The sequence below is a fragment of the Lotus japonicus genome, chromosome 1 (assembly GCF_012489685.1).
Source record: "Lotus japonicus ecotype B-129 chromosome 1, LjGifu_v1.2".
Classification (NCBI taxonomy): Eukaryota; Viridiplantae; Streptophyta; class Magnoliopsida; order Fabales; family Fabaceae; genus Lotus; species Lotus japonicus.
The window spans coordinates 99,073,018-99,095,894 of NC_080041.1; the positions used below are offsets into that span (position 1 = coordinate 99,073,018).

At 36.3% G+C, this 22,877-nt stretch overlaps 2 protein-coding genes across 12 annotated transcripts; both read left to right on the forward strand.

Annotated features, from left to right (window-relative positions):
* Positions 1-2,519: 2,519 nt before the first annotated feature.
* On the forward strand, positions 2,520-16,614 carry LOC130728279 (disease resistance protein RPM1-like). Of its 11 annotated transcripts, XM_057579704.1 has the most exons (13): positions 2,524-3,181; positions 5,887-6,112; positions 6,213-6,318; positions 6,695-6,777; positions 7,056-7,119; positions 7,211-7,420; positions 7,658-7,780; positions 7,906-7,974; positions 8,123-8,241; positions 8,725-8,791; positions 8,937-9,039; positions 9,646-10,431; positions 10,577-11,385. In XM_057579704.1, the coding sequence occupies exons 1-6, from the start codon at positions 2,685-2,687 to the stop codon at positions 7,246-7,248; spliced, it is 1,014 nt and encodes a 337-aa protein (XP_057435687.1). In that variant the 5' UTR covers positions 2,524-2,684; the 3' UTR covers positions 7,249-7,420; positions 7,658-7,780; positions 7,906-7,974; positions 8,123-8,241; positions 8,725-8,791; positions 8,937-9,039; positions 9,646-10,431; positions 10,577-11,385. The 11 variants fall into 11 exon arrangements, with proteins under 11 accessions (XP_057435689.1, XP_057435687.1, XP_057435688.1 ...); XM_057579706.1 differs by lacking the exon at positions 8,123-8,241 and having other exon boundaries at positions 2,520-3,181; positions 7,211-7,268; XM_057579705.1 differs by lacking the exon at positions 8,937-9,039.
* Positions 16,615-18,537: 1,923 nt separating this feature from the next.
* LOC130714546 (disease resistance protein RPM1-like) lies at positions 18,538-21,280 on the forward strand. The gene is made up of 2 exons (XM_057564457.1): positions 18,538-20,029; positions 20,115-21,280. The coding sequence occupies exons 1-2, from the start codon at positions 18,538-18,540 to the stop codon at positions 21,278-21,280; spliced, it is 2,658 nt and encodes an 885-aa protein (XP_057420440.1).
* The last annotated feature ends 1,597 nt before the right edge of the window (positions 21,281-22,877 follow it).

A 22,877-nucleotide genomic window follows, 5' to 3' on the forward strand; every position in this document is an offset into this window, starting at 1 on the left:
CTAAATTAAGAAGCTGAACGAGTCCGAACCCTAACCGAAATAGGAATCTCTTAAGACCTAGCTTCTTTAGTATTAAGTCAAGCAAACATATGGATTTATTATAGTACTTATTCTTTTACCAATAGTGGTTTATGCAACGTGCAAAAAGTGTTGTTTGAGAATGCATCGGAAACCACTTCGAGCCTGTTGCCATAAAGAATTCGTTTTAAGCAACCGGTTTTTCACAACACTAAATAAGTGTTCTGAATTTTATAATAGGTAGGGACAAGTTATTACGTGATATTTGTTATCGTTATCCTACAATAAGTTATATTTTCTCACAGTGTTACCATTAAGTACGGGAAATTGTCAAAGGAAATAGGGAATGCAGGAAGATGAGACCGTCCGAAACTGTTGCGTAAAGTTTAAGAAACATTTTCCGTGTCTATGACTACACTTTTGAACTGTTGTGAAAAGCAAAAAATGTTGAATGATTACAAGTGAAGATTTTCCTTTTATAGTAGGAAAAATAGGAAAGATGTAAACCTGAAACCTAATTCCCTAATGAACTTTTGTGCCATATGAAAATGTGACGTAAGAGTCCTTACACACTATAAGAAGCAAACGGGCGGGCCCTAAATCTCGGCGATAAATGAAGGAAATAGGGACACAAGAAGAGGGATTTAATTGTGTTTTGTAAACCTTAATGGTTTGACAACTTAAAATTTTGTTTTAAAAATTTCGTCTTGTATCACCTTGAGTTTGATGGCAACGAATGATTGATGAGCAAGTTGCAAGAAGGTAAACAATGAAGGAAACACATAATTTTTTATCCTGGTTCACCCAACGTGGGATGCATCAGCCTTAGCCTTCCACATAGATTTCCACTAAAACAAGTATTAGCAGGACTTTTTCTACAACAAGTATTTGAAGGACTTATCTTAAGTGTTCTTTGATCTAGCCTCTCCACGTTGTTGAGTATTCTAGGGACTCCTCACAAGTGTTATTTAATCCATCCTCTCCAAAATGTTGAGTGTTCTAGCGGCTCCTCCCAAGTGTTAGTTAATCCAGCCTCTCCAAGCGGTTGAGTATTCTACGACATGACATTTCGGCTGAAAATAAGATGTTTAAGAAATCATCACATTCATTAAATATTAAAAAGCAGGTAAGTGAGATTTTGATGAGTTTGAGATCGAGTAAATGTTCTTTCCAATTCTGAATTGCTGCTCTTGCGTTCTCGGTGGTAAAGCTCCGTCGTGGCTAGCCTGAGACTGCAGTGGCAGTGGCCTCGAGCGTTGGAGGAGTATCTGCAAAAGACACTCTGACGCTCAAGTTAGTTAATGAGCAAAGAAATAATCCATGAGTCTCATATGAACTTAAGAAATGTTAAGAATGAATAGCATGTTACATAAATGAACGAAGGAACTTGTATTTATAGGCTCAATATTCGTGTCACAAGTCTTTGCAAGTGTGAAAAAAGTCATTTAAGTGGAACTTCCGAGCGCACGATTGACTTGGTGCCATCATGCTTAAGTATTTCATCTCGGTTATGTGTAAGGCCACTCGAACCTTATGGTGTCTTCTTAAGAGCAAACCCTTGTGGGTTGGCCGCAACGTCAACCGATGGTATGCCTTCAGAGCCGATCGAAATAATTAGGCAACAACAGAAACAAAACCTCAACTTGTATTTATATAAGTTTTGTCCTAATAAATAACTTGTTAAACTTGTTCCACAAGGATTAGTTTGTGGATTGATTTGTTCACACTAAAATTACCCCACATTTAGAGAGAGATAAAGGTTCAAAAAAGAGAGAGTTATAAGAATAAAAGAGAGCAAAATAATATACATGATATAAAATTTGATAAAAAAAGATATAGCTAAAAAGTGAAATTGATTGAAAATAAAATGAATGAGAAACAGAGGGGGTTAGATTTCCTACCCCACTACTTAGATTTCACACCCCCAATTTTTGGATTTTTATGTTCCGAATTATTTCAGAATTTAATATTCCGAAATTAATCCGTAATTTACATATCCGGCAGTGCAAAATACAATGTAACACCTCACTTTTGAGTGGGAAAATACTTCGGATTTTTATGTCTCGAAATATTTCGGAAATTAAGTTTCTGAAAGTGGGGTGGCATTTCCAATGAGTGTGGTGTCAAATTCAATCTCAGAAACAAATTTATGAAAGTTCAACCTTAAATAAGAAACATTTTTATATTGAAGTAGAATATTTATCAAAGTTACAGTTCATTTATTCAATTTGAGTTTAATTTTCAGTGTAATTTATTGGCTCGTATTTCATTTTCACACATTTTTTTTTATATTTCTCTCTTTTATTTTAGGAACATCATTTATCATATTTTTCATTTGAGTTATTTCTCTCATGCATATTTCTTCTTTATCTCACAAGGTAAAGGTTTTTTTTTATTTTTTTTATAAGCCTCACAAGGTATAGGTGAATAAGTGAATTTAGTCTGTTAACCAAGCATTTCTTTAATTTTTTCCCCAATATTCGGAAGCAAGCCAAGGAAACTTGGCAGCGTCTAGCCTGTCTGGCACATGATGTGTAGGGGTGTGGTCCACTGGCTTTGCATGATTATACAATAAGTCCAATGACAAGCTCATATACACACACTTATCATATTGCAAAGCAAAACTCTCCGACCGATCGAGTCCATTTGTTTACCTGGCCACTATCATGGCAAATCTGAATCATCAAGAAACATCCTCCGATGATTTCTTCTATGATGTTTTCCTGAGTTTTCGAGGTGAAGACGGCGACGGAAGGTTTACCGATCATCTCTTCACTGCTTTGCGACAAAAGGGAATCAACACTTTCAGACATGATAAGGAGCTCAAGTTTGGGGCGCCAGAATTAATCAGGCCTGACATTTTGAAAGCAATCCGAAATTCGAGGATGTTAATTGTTGTTCTTTCTCAAAACTATGCATCTTCCACTTGCTGTCTTGACGAACTTGCCGAGATCGTTGACTCTTATGACAAAAAAGGATCACAGGTTTTGATCATTTTTTATAAAGTGGAACCTTCTGATGTGTGGGACCTAAAAAATACTTATGCAGATGCTATGGCTGAACATGAAATAAGCTTCGAGAAAGACTTGGAGAAGGTCAAAACATGGAGGACAGCTTTGTCTAGGGTACGCGAACTCTCAAGAGAATATTGCAGTGACACCAAGTAAGTTTCTTTTTCCCCTCACTTGGCAGAAACATATTTTTCATTACACTTTTGGCAGTAAGGTTCGCGGATATTGGATATTGAATTGGTTTTCAAAGGAAAAATCATCCAATCCAAATTCATTGGGTTTGTTATTTTATCATCTAATGAATTTTTCTATAGATTCATTTTCGATCCAATCTAATATGTAGCGGTTTGAATTTTTTTTAATTATACTATAAATCTTAAAAAAATTATAATATAGGATCTATGCAATGATAAATAATTAATAGCATTAACATAGCCAATATTTTAAAAACTTATGATTATCTGTCCTTCTAGTTTGGAGTTCTGTGTGATTTCAATCCTTATAGTTTTTTCGAGCTAATTAAGACCTTGCATTTTTTAAAATAACTACGTTTCTTTTATCACTTTTTATATGCAAAATATATTTAAATCTTCATTTTTTTATTCAAATATTTTAGGACATATAATGGATTAGACACATAATATAAAATTAAAACTATAAACATAAAAAACTTAGTGAAAATTTATCATTATTTGTCCTCGAATAATAGCTCAAGTGATAAGAGTTTGATGACATATGGGTTATGAAGGAAAATGTCCAGAATCAATTCTTGGAGCTTGTAATTTATCTTTCCGATGTATAAAAAAACACAATTTAAAGAGTTCTATAATATATGAGAGATTAGGGTAAAAGAAATTAAGGGTTTGCAGTCCACTCTGAGTGTAAAACTGTTTTACATAGACATTTACTTGAATTCCATCAAATTAGAAAATATTTTTGAGTAAAATACACTCACCCCCCTCAAGGTTTGCAAGAATGACACTCCACCCCATTCTTTTTTTAAATCTACACTCCACCCCATTTTTTATAAAGACAAAATTTAGTGACGAAAACAAATTCGTCACTAATAAAAAATAATTACTAATTAGATAAAATTTAAATAAGTTTAATGCATATACACTATCATACATTAATTTATGAAAATAATTTTACTGAATTAAATTTAAAAAAACAATTCACTCTGTCTGTTAAGTCCACGTCCCATCTGTCTCCAAATCATATTTCTCACCACAAACAGTCACCACCAAGCCTTTGCTCCCTTTAACACGACGGCCACTGTCCCAGAATGTGAAACCCCATGGCACCACCATGCATCAAAGTTTTGTTGTGACCTGAACCACAGAACGTGAATCGCACATTCCCAAAGCTACCTGTTCAACTACTTTTTGTGAACTTCCCCCCCTTTAAGTTGCGAGCGAACGCTCTGTTGGTTTAAGATGTCGTTGGATTTTGTTAAAAGCGGTGCTCCACCGCATCGTTGGGTTCTAATAACCTCCGATCCACTTCATATTTCTTAATTTTGTTTCTCTATTTTCTTCACCCATTTGTCTTGCTTTTTGGGTCTACAATCCAATTTTCAAAATTTGAGGTATAAAGAGATTATTTTGATTAAAATTGAATTATTACCAAATATGAAAACACAAACATGTTTCCCTATGTTCGAGATATGGTTTGTAAACCGGTCGGGTGTGCTATTGCAGAATTTGCATTGTGAATTTATGGAGGAAGACCACGATTGAGAGAAGGAGGAGGACTGTGATGTTTTCATTTTTTAAATTTATTGGATTATTTTGAAAATATTTTTTGAAATTATTGATTAAAAATTTAAATAATAACTAATTATTAATGAAGAATATTTTTCGTCACTAAATTTACATCTATATAAAATGGGGTGGGGTGTAGATTTTAGACAAGAATGGGGTGGAGTGTAATTCTAACAAACCTTGAGAGAGGTGAGTGTACTTTACTCAATATTTTTTTATTTTAATTAAATTTAAAAGTAGTTTTGAGTAAAGCACAACCCTTTATTTCTTACTTTAATTGTAACTTGTATAAAACTTGTTCCGTTCAATAATATTATGAAGGACTTTAAATTTCATCAATCCGAATATTGAACATAATAACGTCGAACGCATTATAAATCGGACACTACTAGAAAAAGGATTTTTCACATCAGGGTTTTCACATCAGTTGATTAAATACCTGATGTGAAAGGTAATGCGGTGACAATTTCGAAATTACAGTGAACTTTCATAAGACTTTTCACATCAGTTCAGAATATGTCCGATGTAAAAAATAATTAGTAAATATGTTTTACATCGGTTGCTATAAAACCCGATGTGAAAGGTTAAAGCGGTGGCATTTTTGAAATTTTAATGAATTATTTTTCACATCAGGTATAATACAACCGATGTGAAAAGTCCCTCATGAAGTACTTTTCACATCAGATATAATACAACCGATGTGAAAAGTCCTTCATGAAAATTAAACCCAAACACATCACAAACCTAGCATTCTCACACAGAAACCCAAAACAAACCCAAAACCCGATCGTAGCCTCACCGCTCTCGCTGCATTCGCATCGTCGCCTCACCGCCACTACTCACCGCTCTCGCTGTCACCGGTCCTCGCTGCCGCCGCTCTCGCTGTCGCCGGTCCTCGCTGCCGCCGCTCTCACTGCCTTCGCTCTCACTGCCTTCAAGGACCTTGTTGTTAGCTTCGTTCAGCGGCGAGTTGTTAGCTTCGTTCAGGACCTTGTTGTTAGCTTCCTTCAAGGACCTTGTGAATTCGACACAACCCTTTCTTCCTCTCATTACGAAAACAAATATCTCGCGCTCTAAGCTTGAAACCTCACCAGATCGAACTCTATCTCTGGCGCGGCGTCTTCGGTTTCGGTTTCTGGAGCTCTGTTTGACACTCCAGGCCTCGACCTCTCTCTCCCTCCCTTCAAAGCCTTCGTCAAGCAGATCGTGCAAGCTTTTCTCGAAGAGAAGCAGCAACAGCTAGATGAAGAACAACAAGAACAACAAGGAGTTACCCAGGACAAGGAGTTCGATGACGATGGCGATCTCATCATCTGCAAGGTCTGTTTCATCTTCACACTCTGGTTATTTTTTGAAGCAATGGTTGCTTAGGTTGAAGAAATTTGATTGTTTTCCTGTTTGTTTTGGTGGGTTGTTTCAGCTTTCGGAGAAGAGGAAGGTGACGATTCAGGATTTCAGAGGGAAAACACTGGTCTCCATTAGGGAGTATTACAGAAAGGACGGCAAGGACCTACCTACTTCAAAAGGTGCTTGTATTTTCAATTCTGCTCTTTGCATACCTAGAGGAAAAACAATTTTGGATTGTGGGTTTTCAATATTTTCTTTCTTTGTTGAAATAAGGATATTTTGGGAGTTTATGTTATGTTTTAAACATGTTCTAATCCATGACTTACTATAAACCCTCGCTGTTGGCATTGCAAACTCCCAGTTGAGAACTTCCTTTGTAGCTTGGCATGAAAATGTTTGTGCACATTTGAGAGTATCTACTATGTATCTAGGGTTGTATTCTTGTGTAACGTGAAGCATTTCCCCTATACTAGTGTGATCAATAATTTCTGCAATCTGCATTTGTATTGTCAAGTTCATGCTCACTGGCTGTCTTGCTCATATGTGATTCAATAGCAGGTCTTTTCACTAAGAAATACAGAAGCTTCTCTTTTTATACAGATCACGCCTCGAATGATTTTGCCACTAAGAAGGTCAAGGTAATATATTTGAAAGTTCCTGAATGTTTAAACGGTCACTCAATTTAGTCACTACAATCAACTTAAACTTCTGTAACTTGACTGATGTTTTATACGTTCAGGGACTTGCAACTTTGCAAGTATTTTCTTCTTCCAAAGACATACTTACTAGCGGCAAAATCTTTTAGGGAACAGATTGACCATTAACACAGTTTTCAATTTTTTGAGCTGTACTTCCTATACCTATAGTTTCTAGTTATCAAAATTCAATTATCCTCATTGTGTTATTCATCCTGCAGTTATACACTGGTTCCGTCCTCTTTGTTTCTTGGGTTTTTTGCTTCTATAATGTTGGTTGGACAGGTACATACATGGAAACATGTCTAAGTTCTATATTTTCTTCAAATTGTCATTAGCCTCTTGTATCTTTACTAATCTAAGTTTGGGCTTTCAGGGAATATATCTCACTTCCACTGCACGCAGTCATGCTAAAGATAACAACTTGCATGAAGGTGCACTAATTGGCGACTTCAATGGGGAATTCTGGAGTGTGCACTACTAGAAAAATGAATTTTGGCATCAAGATCCATAGCTTTCTACTTTTCGTTCACCCTAAACCCTATGTTCAACTCCTTTGATGATTTTCGTTAAGATTGGTATATGGGTCAGATAACAATGTTCATTTTCAGTCATCTTAGTTTCTCATTTGCTTGTTTGTTTAACTGGTTAAGTGCTGACCATTTTTTATTTTTTATTAACTTTGAACTGTGCATTTGTGTCAATAATGTGCTTTTTTTCAAGTAATTTAATTTTGCATTCGTTTGTTCGTTTAGTTGGGTAATTCAAGTCTGATTTTTCTTGTTGATTAATTGAACTATGGATTTTGTCATTGTGTGATTAGGTGAGGAAAGTGGATATGCTTGATGGAGTTTCCATTGTGCGATCTGAGAAGGTGAAGGATGAGTTGGTTTTCGATGGAAATGACATTGAGCTTGTTTCTAGGTCATGTGCCCTTATCAATCAGGTACAGTTTTTTTTCATTCTATGGATACATGCTAATGCCTGACTTTGTTGTTGTCTAATTTTTGTCTTGCTTGGATTTTAATTTTGGTTATTTTGTTGTTTTTGTTACATAAATTCCATGTTAAGAACAAGGATATCAGGAAGTTTCTTGATGGTATTTATGTTAGTGAGAAGGGGACCGCATTAATAAAGAAGGTACTTTTTTATCACCCTTTAAGTTCATTGATGATTTCCGTAAAGATTGTAATATATGATAGATAGTAATATTCATTTTCAGTGATCTTAATTTCTAATTTGCTTGTTTGTTTAACTGCTCATTTTGAATTCCTTACTTTTTTCCTAGCTAGAGAATGATTTTTTGAAGAGAGATAAAAGTGGTGGTTATTTGAAAAGAGTTTAGCTATATTGATATTGATTCCTCTTCCACATCGGTGACTGTCTCTGGCCAGATTATTTTATGAGGTCTCACATTTACCCAAATCTTTTCTCTTTTTTTTTTATTTGCAAAAATAAGCACTCCTTCATGCTGCTAATTCTGATTACCAAAGTTTCATAATCATCGTTTGCTCATAAAATTCACAGAGCCTCATCCATGTCCATAAAAGCATGATCTGAGTTTTTTTATTGTTGCAGGCCTCAATTGTCATTTTAGAAATTCACATCCCTCACTCCTTAACTGTTTACCTGCATCATTTTGTATTTGGCTTTTCATTTTTCTGTCATTTAACAATTTCAGTGTTAGCTGCTTCTTGCTTTTCAATTTTTTATTCTCTTTTAGACATCCTGATTTAACTCCTGTTTTTAATTTTCAATTGTTTAACCTGCATCTATGTAGAAAAGTTAAGTTTGCAATGGATCAATTGTAAATAAATGAGAAAGCTGAAGTTTGTTTATTTAGTTCTCTATTTCTCCCTCATCTTTATTCTTATATTCTTCCATATGTAGGTGGTGAAAAAGATCGTTATGGGGAAAAAGATTGGAGCATGTATTTAGTAGAAAGTCTAAATTAAGGGTATGTGTTTATCTATACTTGCAGTTTTTGTTCATCAGATTCATTATGTAATGAATGAGCTAGTTATACTGGTTGAGAGATAGTTAGTGCAATGTACTAATGAAAATAATATTCATCCACTTTCTCTCATTTCCTTCTATGTTAGGTTAACAGTGTGTGCTACTTCACTTTCTGTAACTGGAACTTTGGAAAGTTAAATTAGTTATGAGCTAATTATATGAGCTATTTCTGAATGGAAAATGTGCTAGGTATGACTTTTTAATTGATTCCAAACATAACTGGTTTTGTTTTTTTTTTTTTTAAAAAAAAAGACTTTTCACATCGGTTTTGGCATAAACCGATGTGAAATGTGTAGTTTTCACATCGGGGATTTGATTCCACCGATGTGAAATACATGTGGAGATTTGAAAAAGAAATGACTAAACAGACTTTTCACATCGGTTGCGGCATAAACCGATGTGAAATGTGTAGTTTTCACATCGGGTATTTGATTCCACCGATGTGAAATACACGTGCAGATTTGAAAAAGAAATTACTAAACATACTTTTAACATCGGTTGCGGCATTAACCGATGTGAAATGTGTAGTTTTCACATCGGCTGTGTACCCGATGTGAAAAGGTGGGGACATACCACATCACCTTTGTTTACATCGGTTGTATACCCGATGTGAAAAGTACTTTTCGCCCGATGTGAAAAGTACTTTTTGTAGTAGTGGGAGGAGTATTGTGTTCCTGCAGGTATGAATCTGAGCTTATAAAAAAGATTGTTAAAGACACCTCTTCTAAATTAGTATTACCTCCTACCCCTCTACCAATCAACCACATAGTTGGACTTGATTCACGCTTTGAGCAGGTGGAAGAAGGCCATGACATATTGGAGTTGGACATCGATATGCCTATAATCCTTGAGGCATGTCATTTTGGAGAAGCTCCAACCCGTCGCTACTGGGGAAAATTAGAGATACAACAGGAAGATCCAACATACAAAGCAGTGCTGAGAAAGACAAGCCAACTTGCAAGGAGATTTTGGAGGATCCAAGGAAAAGAGATGATGAATATTGTTCTATTGGAAAGTCTAAGCCAGAGTGAGAGTCCATCAACTGAGGAAGCCTCAACCTCTGGCCATGGGGAGGAAGAAGAAGAATATTATAATGATCCTGTGTTGGATGAATTAATGACGAGGATAGAAGACGACACTATGAGCTTGAATAAAACTTACGGGATATTGAAGGCATCTATTGTTCTATGTACAAGTGAAGAACTCGTTTCTGACATATATCTGCAGGAGACTGTAATGCTCCGTGGACAGCAGAATAAGGTACAAGGAAATACACAACTAGCAAATATTGAATTGTTGTTGGCAAAATCAGGAATCTCCGGATTGGGTTTGAGAGTGATGAGATCTAATTTCAAAAGGACGCCTTATGGGAGGTTGAGGGTGGAGGATGATGGTCCGCATCAAACTGCTCAGAATAAGAATGTGAATCAAAACCAGAAGCAACATGATTTCAGCTGGGATGCTGGGAGTCCGAGCATTACTCAGAATCCAAATAAGTTTGGCTGGACCCATGTTCTTATCAGGTGGATTCTATGCTGCTCTACCTCCAGATCATATGACACATAAATCCACTATCACTATGTGAGTAACTGAGTATATTAAACACCTGAGATGAAATTATTTATTATATTCGCGAGCCGCCTCCCTAATCTTTTGGTTTTTTTTGGACTCGAAATTTTGACTAAGGTGTTTACGGTCTCTATTAACTTTTTGATTTCCTCTTCAGGTTTCTTCCACACTTCCAACTGATTCTAAGTTGTTGATGAAATTGAGCGTCCTCCAAAGGATGAATGTGAGAGTGAATTTGTGAGAAAAGCAGGTGAAAGGAGATAGAAGGACGGAGTGTTAGTTAAAAGGGCTTTCTGTTTCAGAATTCTTAACTAACTATTCCAAAATCTTGAATTGCACTAAAGTTCTTCTCTCCTTTCTTTTAACATCAAGCCAATTGCGCATTTCTCAATTCAAGAGGTTGTTTTAGCTTAAGCTCAAAACAATAGAGATGAGGGGTGCAAAACCTAAGTTGAGAATTTAAGTGCGGAGTTGGAGTTCCACATTGGTTAAGTTTGGGTGAGGAGAAGACTTTATAAGAGATGTGATCCATAATTCTAATGCCTTAAGGTTTTGGGTTAAGATGCAGCGTTGATAATTCTTGGTGTCTTGCTCCTCGACCCAACTATCCATTTGTTTTCTATTTTAATTATTTTCACCCTAAATCAAATGCTGCTCATTTAAACATATGTTTGACTTTTCTCCTTTCTTTTGCACTTGTATAAAACAGGAACCCTAATTGCCTTCATCTATATAAACTCTCCTTCTGTGATTGTTCACCTTCATTCTATTAGTGTTGCTTTTGTCTAAAGCTCATTTTAGTTTGACTTATTTCGTTTATAGGCCTCATTTGGAAGGTTGTCATATTTGTGTCTGTTGTCGGTCTTTGTCATTCTACAGTCATATGGGACTCTTTGAGGGAATTCAATTTGACTTGTTATTTATTGTTTTAATTTAAGATTTAACATATTAGTGCTGGATTTGAAATTTATGTATTCTTAGAATTTTAGTTATGATAAATCTCAATTGATAGATTTTATTATTTGATATTGATACTACAGGAAAGATTCTTTTGGATTATATAAATTATAGAAAACATGTATAATTTTGGAAAATTGTATCGGGAAGTGGTTTTGGTTAAATAGGCTTGCTAGGCTAAGGTGATAGTCTGTACGCCGGTTACGACTTAAGATTTTGGGTCGTGACAATTGTACCCCCATGATGCACTTTCAAGAATATGACATGTGCCACAATTGGCCTGAAATAAGACAAAATAATACCACTATTACTATATTCAACATACTACTATTACTATGTTCAACATAGATTCCAATTAAAGAAACCCTAAAAAATTAACCACCACGCATTAAAATCCTTCAACAACACCCCATTCAACAGACAACGACAGAGATAAAGACATAAAGAGAATAAAGATAGTAGGTAGAGTATTAAAGAATCCTAACCTGGCCACATGGTTTGGTGGTAATGGATCCCCATAGAACCAAGACATGTTCATAGTACTTTTCTCAAGGACCACCACGCTCTCCTTTGTCAGACTTTTCTCCTTTGTGGGGCTTTTCTTCAAGTGGTCACAAACCCTAGCTTCTTCGATCTTCACCGTCGCTTTGCTTAATCACCGGCAACAATGCAGCGTCGCCACCACGAGGTCGTTGATTTTCTCTCGTATGCGCCGCACAACCTTGATTCTCCTTCTGTGAGAATTTTGTCCTTTAGGGTCTCTAATTTGGGGCTAATTGGGATTATATGAGAAGGTCAGGTCAAGTGCATCTCACATGCCTCTCACATTCTAACTCTCTCTTCTATTGGGTTGCCAGATCAGGAAAAAAAAAGGCGCATAAGCCAAAAACGTTAGTTTTTTGACGGAAATGAGGGGAGGGATCAAACTTGTAACTGAGATTAACGTTAGGGATGCGTTATGAGATTTTTGAAATTTAGGGACCCGATGGCACATATAACATTCGTAGGAGACCAAAAGTGCGATTAAACCAAGAAAGAAAAACCTAAATGAAGAAAAGATGGGAAAAATTGGTAGAAACTAGAAAAAAGAGAAAACAAAATTTTCTTCTAACTATTTTTTCATTTATTATTGAATAAATTTTCATGTGAATCCAACTCATCTTTAACCGAATAAGATGCTTAGAAGAACCGTCCAAAACCCAAAACGAAGAAACCATGAAGCATGGATGACACCAACAGAGGAACAACCACGCGTATATTATGAATTTCTTTGTCTGTTAATGATATTTTACAATAATACAACATAATAAAACATTATGAAGTTACAATAATGAATTAGCCATGTTGTCCAAGTTGCTCCGTATGTATTAAACAATGACCAAGGGAAACTAAGTCTTCTTCCTCTTAACATGGACTTTGCGTTAAATAAATGTTGAGAGACAGAAAGCTTTCATCAAATCTCATCTCTTAACTCAACATTTTAGAAATATTATAGCAAAAATAAAAATTTCAAAAAATGTGTGATCTAGTATCTATCGCTCGTAACCATTTGCTTCCACTGTTAGCAGAAGCAGCCAATATGATCAGGCGCGCCCCAGTAGAAGTTGAAACCATGAAAAAGCAACTCGAAAGGATTCAAGACATGATCCATGAAGCAGATAGAAAGGCTTCAGGAGAAGCAGACAACCTCAAGCGTGACGAAATCAAGGAAATGATGAAGGAGCTGATAGAAGCATCTTTTCAAATGGAAGATGTCTTGGACGAGTACATCTTGTGTGAGCAACAACTAGAATCTCGTGATCCTGGATGTGTAGCGTTCAATCCTGAAGAGGCTGCTAACTTCATCAGACCTATGATCACACGCGTTCAGCTGGCGTACAAGCTTCAACACCTTAACTCACGAATTCGTGAAACCAAGGAAAGGTGTCAGATTCATGATGGATCTTCTTCGGAACAAGGAGAATGTGGTTCTAGTTCTGGAGGATACCAAGACCCCATAGTGCGAAACCTTCGAGAGCAGGCTCCTCTCTACATAAAGGAAGTTGACGTTGTGGGATTTGAAGTCCCTAAAGCTGATTTGATTTATTGGTTGGTGGAGGGACAAGAAGAACGTACTGTGATCTCTGTGGTAGGGATGGGAGGGCAGGGTAAAACCACTCTTGCCAGGAAAGTTTTTGAAAGCAAGGAGGTAATTGCACACTTTGATTGTCATGCATGGATCACAGTATCACAAACCTTCAGTGTAGAAGGATTGTTGAGAGACATGCTGCGACACTTTTACAAAGACACATTTGTTGCCGATATTTCAACAATGGATCGAAAGTCACTGGAGGATGAGGTGAGGAAGTACTTGAAGCTAAAGAGGTATGTCGTCTTCCTTGATGATATATGGGATACAAAGTTATGGGATGAGATTGAATATGTCATGATTGATAATACAAAAAGAAGTAGGATATTCATCACAACTAGAAAAAGGGAGGTTGCACTGTACTTTAAGAAATCTTCTATTGTTAAAGTGCATGATTTGCAACTTTTAGATGAAAATAAATCTTTTGAGTTATTTTGTAAGAAAGCATTTTGGTCTGACTTTGGTGGATTTTGTCCAAAAGAACTCAAGGATGTGTCTCTTGAAATTGTTAAAAAGTGTGAGGGTTTGCCACTAGCCATTGCGGTCATTGGTGGTGTTTTATCTACCAAAGATCAATCTGAGTGGACAAGTTTTAGTAAAAATCTAAGTTCAGAGCTGGAAAATAATCCTCATCTAGATAGTGTAACAAAGATTTTAATTTCTAGTTATGATGAATTGCCTTCCAATCTCAAACCATGCTTGTTGTATTTTGGAATATATCCTGAAGACTACGTAGTTAATTCAAAGAGACTGATTCGGCAATGGGTAGCCGAAGGGTTTGTCAAACAACAAGGGATAAAATCTCCCGAAGAAGTAGCAGAAAAATATTTGACCGAATTGATCCATAGAAGCTTGGTGCATGTATCTTCATTGGCCATTGATGGCAAAGTTAAAAGTTGTCGCGTTCATGACCTGTTACGTGAATTGATCCTTAGAAAAATAGAGGAGTTAAACTTTTGCCATTGTATGCATGAAGATGATCATGATCGGTCAATGTCGTTAGTTTTAAGTGGCAAAAGTCGTCGCCTGTCTATAGCAACAATTTCCAGAGGTTTATTGGGAAACACCGAAAGCTCACACATTCGGTCTTTACTTTGTTTCACCAAGGGAGAATTGGTTGATAACATTGATAGTATGCGAAGAATCCCTGCAAAATACAGGCTGCTAAAGGTACTTGATTGTGAAAATACTCCCTTTCATGGAAGTTTTCCTGAGACTTATTTGAATTTACTCCACTTGAAGTACTTAAGCTTCAATAGCACAAGGATATTGAATCTTCCAGAATCCATCGGTAAGCTTGAGAACCTGGAAACTTTGGATGTAAGGGAAACACACATCGATTGCTTGCCAAGTGAGATAGGCAAGCTTAGAAAGCTTCGACATCTTCTGGGTTCCTTTATAAGTGAGGATGGAAGGGAGTGTGGTATTGGAAGCTTGGAATCCCTCAGAACACTAAATAAAATTCATTCAGCATCTAAGTTTACCTACAAGCTAGTCCATGAATTGGGAAAGTTGAGCCAGTTAAGGGAGTTGAGATTTAGCTATCTGTTGGATTTGCAGGGAGAACAGGGAAGTGCTCTATGTTACTCAATAAATAAGATGCAACACTTGGAGAAACTAAGCATTGCTTGTGATAGTAATACTAACTCACAGTCACAGGGATTCCTTAATTTGCATCTTATTTCACCCCAACCTACGCTTCGAAAGCTTTTCCTACAAGGGAGGTTACACAAGTTTCCAGAGTGGATTTCAGAACTTAAAAATCTTGCTCAATTGACTTTGTCATTCTCTATGTTGGCTCAAGATCCACTAAAATCAGTAAAAAAACTGCCAAACCTGTTGTCCCTTACCATGGACAATTGCTATAAGGGTGAAAGCTTGCATTTTCAAGATGGGGAGTACTTTCAGAAACTAAAGCATCTAAAACTAGAACAGTTCAATCTCTTGAATTCTGTCATTATCGATAAAGGAGCGCTTCAATCTCTTGAAAAGCTCGTTTTATGGTTTATCCCTCAACTCAAGGCTGTACCCTCTGGCATCCAACATTTGGAGAAACTTCTAGTTCTTGATGTTAGTGGTATGCCTACTAAATTCAAAAGCAGCATCAAATCATCTGGAAGTCAAGAGCATTGGATCATCAAGCATGTGCCCCAAGTAATAGTTTGAAGATTCAAGAAAAGGTGCGCTTGCTTTTTCTTATAGAAAGATATGAATTATTGTTTAGTCATTTAGAAGTGCAAGCTTTTCACTACCAACAATCTCACCATTGCAGTGCTCTGTACTAATATTTATGATCTGAAATTGTAGGTACTGGGTTTCCACTTGTATGAAATTCGGATTCTCCACCAAGCCTTTGACAAAATTAACTTGGTATCTTTCTACTTACGGTGAAACTTCAGCTTACAAAGAGTGGTGATTGATAGACCACACCAACAGCTTCCAAATAAAGAGAATGCAGGAACTTGATTTTCTTTATATAAATAAGTTATTCAAGACATTTTAATTTGTTTTCTTATTCAAACTGTGTGTGTCGTATTATGTTCACAAATGTTTCTTGGATTGTAAGACTTGTTATGGATTACATATGTCTTTCTTATTTGGATTAAGAAAACTTGTTGCTGTTTAATGGTGTGTATACAACGTAAGCCTGTTGCTGTCATTGCTCGCATTCACGTCTGTCTGCCGCGCACTTGTCGTGGAGGTAACTCTTTCAAACAAAGAGAATGCTATTACAACAAGGAAAATCAGTGGTTCATGAAACTTTTTCTTTTATTTGGGTGCATAATTTGCAGTACCAAATAGGTCTTGGATATAGTGGTGGTGCTGATATACCGTTTATTTTGTTTAGTCCTGCTGAATCTTGGAGCAGTACACAAGGTGTTTGTGAAAATGCTTCATAGATTGGAAATCTCTTTAAGAAAATTGTATTTGATCTGGGTGGATCTTGGAGCTACTTATAAGGTTTTTGCCAAAATTCTTACAAGATGGAATTGGGTCTTGCAACTGGTGGAGGGTATTTGGTTTCTGCATTAATTCAATCCTTGTTGTTGGTGGCGTTAGTGGCGCTATGTGAGTTTCTAGGAAATGACAAATCGAGCTCTCTTTCTGCATCTGTGAATTTTCTTAATTGTTTCTATGATGTAATAGATGTTAGTAGAGTTTACTTGATTTTTTTGGAAAAGGAGTAGAGTTTACTTGATATACAAAGGTAACTTGAAACCTGAAAAGAATGAATAGAAAATACTTTTGGATTTGACATCAACTGTTGAACTTTGTCCAGCTAAAGATGGTTCTATACCTAAGCAGCAATTTTCATTTAGGCCTATGAGTGATATTGAGAATGCTGACACCAAATGAAGACTTGATGTTATTGGGGTTGTAACATCTGTGAACCCATCAGTTTCCATCTTGAAGAAGAATGAAATGGAGATCAAAGAAGAATTTTGAATCTAAATGACTATTCAGGTAGGTGTGCTGAGCTAACACTGAGGGATGGATTTTGCAACAGGGGAGGGCATAAGTTACAAGAGATTATGATGCTGGATTTTTCCATTTTGGCAGTCAAACCTGGAAAGTCAATTAGGAAATCTATTGGGACTGTATCTGCTACACAACATTTCATAAATCCAAATTTCTTTGAGGCACATAGCTTAAGAAACTGTTTGATCGAGTGCGAAAAGATTATGCTTCCCTGATATATTTCTCTAGTGAAGCACTTAATAGAGCAACAATCTGCTTAGTTGCTTTGTTGTTCTCAGTTTCCCTTTGCTTGATAGATTTTTCACACATATTGCTCCCAAGACTTGATTTGCATAATCAAGTCGATCAGGGGGGTCATGAAGAGTGAAGGCGAGAAGAGATGAATATAAAATTACAACTCCAACAATGAGCATGTCAGGATGTGCTTCCTATCCAATGGCATTGCTTCATTTTGAAAATGCTTCCACTTGCACAAACTCAAATGGCTGAAGCTGATGGTAAGCACCCAACAATACATCAAGAATTTCCAAGTGATATTCATCAGGGTAGACTTGAATTATGCAATCCATCAAGCAGAACTGGGACAACTCATCTTTGCAATTCACAACCTGCTAGTTTTATTTTTTAAGCTGGTTGTGCTAATACTTACCACTTCCAGATTGCGGGGATATTAGAAATATTAATTTAGTTGGTTATATTTGTTAGCAACCTGGTTACTAGGAAGTTAGTTACTTAGTTAGCTCTAAATTCTTAGGGAGAAATGCACATAAGTTACCAATAGGAGCGGCAACTTCCTTGTAGAGTTGTTAGGAATAGATTATCATCAGCTAGAGTGTTCATAGCTTCTTGATCATGTATATAAGCATATTTACACTGTATCTTTTCAATCAATCATAATCATGGATATTTCCTGGTCTGCACTCTCTCTTGAGAATTCTATTTTTCTTGATGTACCTTGACCATATTTTGCTAATAAAAACCATGATTACTAAAATTATGTGCTTGTATACCAGCTTTTTATTAAAGTAGCCCTTGAATATGCTTGAGATAATTGCTGGAACTTAACTGCCTCTGTTTTTTTTCTTTCTATCACATCATTATCATATGTCTCATTTTACTATTTTTTTTCATCCTTTCTCTCCAAGTGTTAGTGGAATTGGAGTGTCCCTCCACATAAACTTATTGTATATAATACCGATACCATCGTGCTGCCTACCTTCAATTCACAAGTTGACTTTTAGAAATTAAATCTGCAACTTGGTCTTCCTCCATGTGGCATTACCATTCATTATCACATGCAGGTTGCTTAATTTCAGGCTTAAACAACATATTAATGAACACTTTGAAGTTACAATAATGACTTATTAGCTATTTCCAAGTTGCTCCGTCAGTATTAAACAATGACCAAGGGATACAGAGTCTTCTTCCTCTCAACATGATGGATTTAATTTGCACTATTTAAATGCTGCGTGACAGAAAGCTTTTATCAGTACATCTCATTTCATTTCACAAGTCATATCTTTTAGCAGAAATTAATCAGAGAGCTACCAAAAATGTGTGATCCAGTGTCCATTGCTCGTAACCATTTGCTTCCACTGTTAGCAGAAGCAGTGAATATAATCAGGCAGACTCCAGTAGAAGTTAAAGCCATGAAAAAACAACTCGAAAGGATTCAAGACATGATCCATGAAGCGGATAGAAAGGCTTCAGCAGAAGCAGATAACCTCAAGCGTGACGAAATCAAGGAAATGATGAAGGAGCTGATAGAAGCATCTTTTGAAATGGAAGATGTCTTGGATGAATACATTGTGTGTGAGCAACAACTGCAATCTCGTGATCCTGGATGCGTAGCATTCAATCCAGAAGAGGCAGCTAACTTCATCAGACCTATGATCACCCGTGTTCAGGTGGCCTACAAGATTCAGCGCGTTAACACGCGATCTCGTGAAATGAAGGAAAAATGTCAGATTCATGATTCTTCAGAACAAGGAGAAGGTGGTCCTAGTTCTCGAGGAAGCCAGGACCCTGCGGTGCGGAACCTTCGAGAGGAGGCTCCGCTTGACATTAGGGAGACTGATGTTGTTGGCTTTGATGTCCCGAAAGTGAAATTGATTGGTTGGTTGGTGAAGGGACGAGAAGAACGCACTGCGATCTCTGTGGTAGGGATGGGAGGGCAAGGGAAAACCACTCTTGCTAGAAAAGTTTTTGAAAGCAGTGATGTTGTTAAGCACTTTCATTGCCATGCATGGATCACTGTCTCTAAGTCATACACCGTGGAAGGATTGTTGAGGGACATGTTGCAGCAGTTTTGCAAAGAAAAAAATGAAGATCCTCCTCAGAAAATCTCAATGATGGATCCCACATCATTGAAAAATGCAGTGAAGGACTACATGCGGCGAGGAAGGTATGTTATCTTCTTCGATGATGTGTGGGATACACAATTTTGGGACAAGATTGAATATGCTTTGATTAATGATACTAAAGGAAGTAGGATATTGATCACAACCAGGAATAAGGATGTTTTCTTGCCTTTTAATAGATCTTGTTTGGTTGAAATGCATAATCTGCAACGTTTGGAAGAAAATAAATCTAGGGAGCTATTTTATAAAAAGGCGTTTTGGTCCAAGTTTGATGGACGTTGTCCAGAAGATCTGAAGGATGTGTCTAGTGAAATTGTCAAAAAATGTGACGGTCTACCTCTAGCAATTGTGACCATTGGTGGTATTTTATCTACCCAAGATCCAAATGCAATTGAGTGGAGGAAGTTGTGTGAAAATCTAAGTTTAGATAGTGTAACCAAGATTTTAAGTCTCAGTTATGATGATTTGCCCTCTTATCTCAAACCATGTCTGTTGTATTTTGGAATGTATCCCGAAGACTTTATAGTTGAATCCAAGAGACTGATTCGACAATGGGTAGCTGAAGGGTTCATCAAACAACAAAAGGAAAAAACACCAGAGGAAGTTGGCAAAGTGTATTTGAAAGAGCTGATTCAAAGAAGTTTGGTGCAAGTATCATCATTTACCATTGATGGCAAAGTTAAAAGTTGTCGTGTTCATGACCTGTTACGTGAAATATATGATCCTTAGAAAAGCAAAGGATTTAAATTTTTGCCAATATATTCATGAAGATGATCAGTTAGCTTTATGTGGGAAAAGTCGGCGTGTTTCTTTAGCAACAACTTCCAAAGCTTTTTGGGAAAGCATTGAGGGCTCACACATTCGGTCATTGCTCTTTTTCATAAATGAAGAACTTCCTGAATGTTTTGTAAAAAGAATCCTTGCACAATGCAAGTTACTGAAGGTACTTGATTTCCATAATTGTCCAAGTTTTCTCAAAAATATTCCCGAAGGTTGCTTGAATTTACTCCACTTGAAGTATTTAAGCTTTCGCAATTGGGACGTAGAGAGTCTTCCAGAATCTATTGTTAAACTTCAGAATCTGGAAACTTTGGATGTAAGGACCAGTGTCATTTTCCTGCCAAGGGATATTGGCAGGCTTAGAAAGCTAAGACATCTTTTGGGTACGTTTGAATGTTGTGATGATGGCTGGGAATGGAATTGTGGTATTGGAGGCTTGGAATCCCTACAAACACTAAGCGAAGTGGCAATGAATAGTTCTCAAGTAGCGCTACTTAAGGAGCTGGGAGAGTTGAGGCAGTTAAGGGAGTTGAGATTGGCATTTGCAGAGTTGGAAGTAGAGGAAATTGATCTTCTGTGGTACTCAATAAATAAGATGCAACACTTGGAGAAACTACATCTTTGTGCAAATGATGGAGGTTTTAGTGATTTACATCTTATTTCACCCCCACCCACGCTTCAAAAGCTTCTCCTAAATGGGATTTTAAAGAAGTTGCCAGAGTGGATTTCAGAGCTTGCAAATCTTGTTAAGCTGACCTTGGAATGGTCTAATTTAACTGATGATCCTCTTAAATCACTGAAAAAATTGCCAAATTTGCTGTCTCTTACCATGTGGAGTTGTTATGAGGGTGAAAGCATGCATTTTCAAGATAGAGACTTTCAGAAACTAAAGCTACTAAGACTCCAATCTATGACAAGCTTGAAATCCATCGTTATAGAGAAAGGAGCACTGCATTCACTGAGAGAGTTGGAGCTATATCGTATCCCCCAACTCAAGGCGGTACCACCTGGCATTCAGCACTTAAAGAACCTTGAAGCTCTCAGTCTGACTTTTATGCAACGAGAACTTGTGAATAACATCACTACCGATGGAGGAAAAGACCACTGGATCATCAAGCGTGTTCCTAGTTTAAACATTTATGATCTGTACCAGTAAAGAGGAGAAGGTGCACATTTTCTATTTTTATGGTGTTAGTTACTGAGTTTTAGGTGTTAGCTTTGTCTCAGTAAAGAGAAGGTGCGCATTTTCTATTTTTTCTCTCTCTAACCTAAGTTTCGTGTTAAATTAGAGCATAATGCATAATTTTCCTATTTTTATTCTACGGGGCTGTCTAAATAACCCATGGTGAAATTTGGGTTAAATAACCCATAGTCTAGGTGGACCAATAACATTTAAGATAAGTTAGTTAATTATTTTATATTTTATTTATTAATTTATTTACGTTAAATATGTTTTTGTCCCTGATTTATACACATAAATATAAAATGGTACCTGAATAAAAAACACATTTATCTTCATCCGAAAAAATTTCTTCCACTAAATTTAGTCATTCTTCCTTCATAATCATTTCAAAACCCAGAAATTCATATCTTCATCCTGAAAACTCATAAATTCATCCCAATAATGGGAAAGAATAAGAAATCCTATTTGTATCATATATCTGAATTCATGTTCTCAAAAAAAAAAATCATATATCTGAATTCAATTAGAGGAATTGAACAAGCAATTGTTAAAAACTATTCGCTTGATTTTCAATTCAATGCCCAGAAATAGCAACCCTGTTGTGCCTTCCCTGTTTCGTTTGAGAATTTCTTGTGAAATTAATTCCTGGATAGAGATGACAAGGGAGACTCCATGAGAAGACCGGCTTTCATGTTTAACAGTTTAAGCGATAGAGAAGAAGCAGAGAACATGGTAAGCAACCGTGGCAAGTAAAAAAAAAATAGCAATATCAACCGTTAGATTTCAAAAAAAAAATCATCGATGGTCCTGATTAGTTCACATGACATTGTTATGTGAAAAATGCACATGAGAGGATCCAAATTCATAGGTAAACGGTGGTATACAACCCTCAGTTTGTTTTTCCACTTTTTCTGAACTGCATAAATTAGGTTTGAGAAAGCATTTAAATAAAAGGCATTATTGTTTAGGGGGCCTTGTATTCTTTCTAAATTGGATTTTTTATTGTTATGGCTATTGGCCAATGATCAATAAAAGTCAGACCTATGGATAAATTCAGCGTTTTCTTTTACCAAAAAAACTGTAGAAGTATCTTATGCTCGAAACCATGAGAAAATTTGATTTCATATGGATCTACAGGAAGCAAACATGAATTCACAAAACATAAAACCATTTGCCTAATTCATTATTCTATATATATTTCAATTTTGAAAACACAACAACATGAATCCAAGTGAACTGAGAATCCCATGGCTGCGTTCTTTGAATTTTGGGGAAGGACTAAATTTAATGGAAGAAATTTTGAAGGACCGAAATAGATATGAAAAATAATTTTAAGGACTAAAATCTTTGCGTTTTTTTTTTCAGGTACCATTTTAGATTCATTTGTATAAGTTAGGGACAAAAACATATTTAATCCTAAATAAATTAATAAATAAAATGTAAAAATTCAATCAATTTATCTTAAATGTGATTGGTTCACTTAGATCATGGGTTACTTAACCCAAATTTCACCATGGGTCATTTAGATAGCCCTTATTCTACATCACTCATTACAAATGAAGAATACAAA

Bases quoted from the DNA above. Each gene is read 5' to 3' on its own strand.
- LOC130728279 (XM_057579699.1), top strand. From the start codon at position 12,956: ATGATCAGGCGCGCCCCAGTAGAAGTTGAAACCATGAAAAAGCAACTC.
- LOC130714546 (XM_057564457.1), top strand. From the start codon at position 18,538: ATGTGTGATCCAGTGTCCATTGCTCGTAACCATTTGCTTCCACTGTTA. The intron at 20,030-20,114 runs GTTGTCGTGTTC...ATATTCATGAAG, and splicing joins CATTGATGGCAAAGTTAAAA to ATGATCAGTTAGCTTTATGT.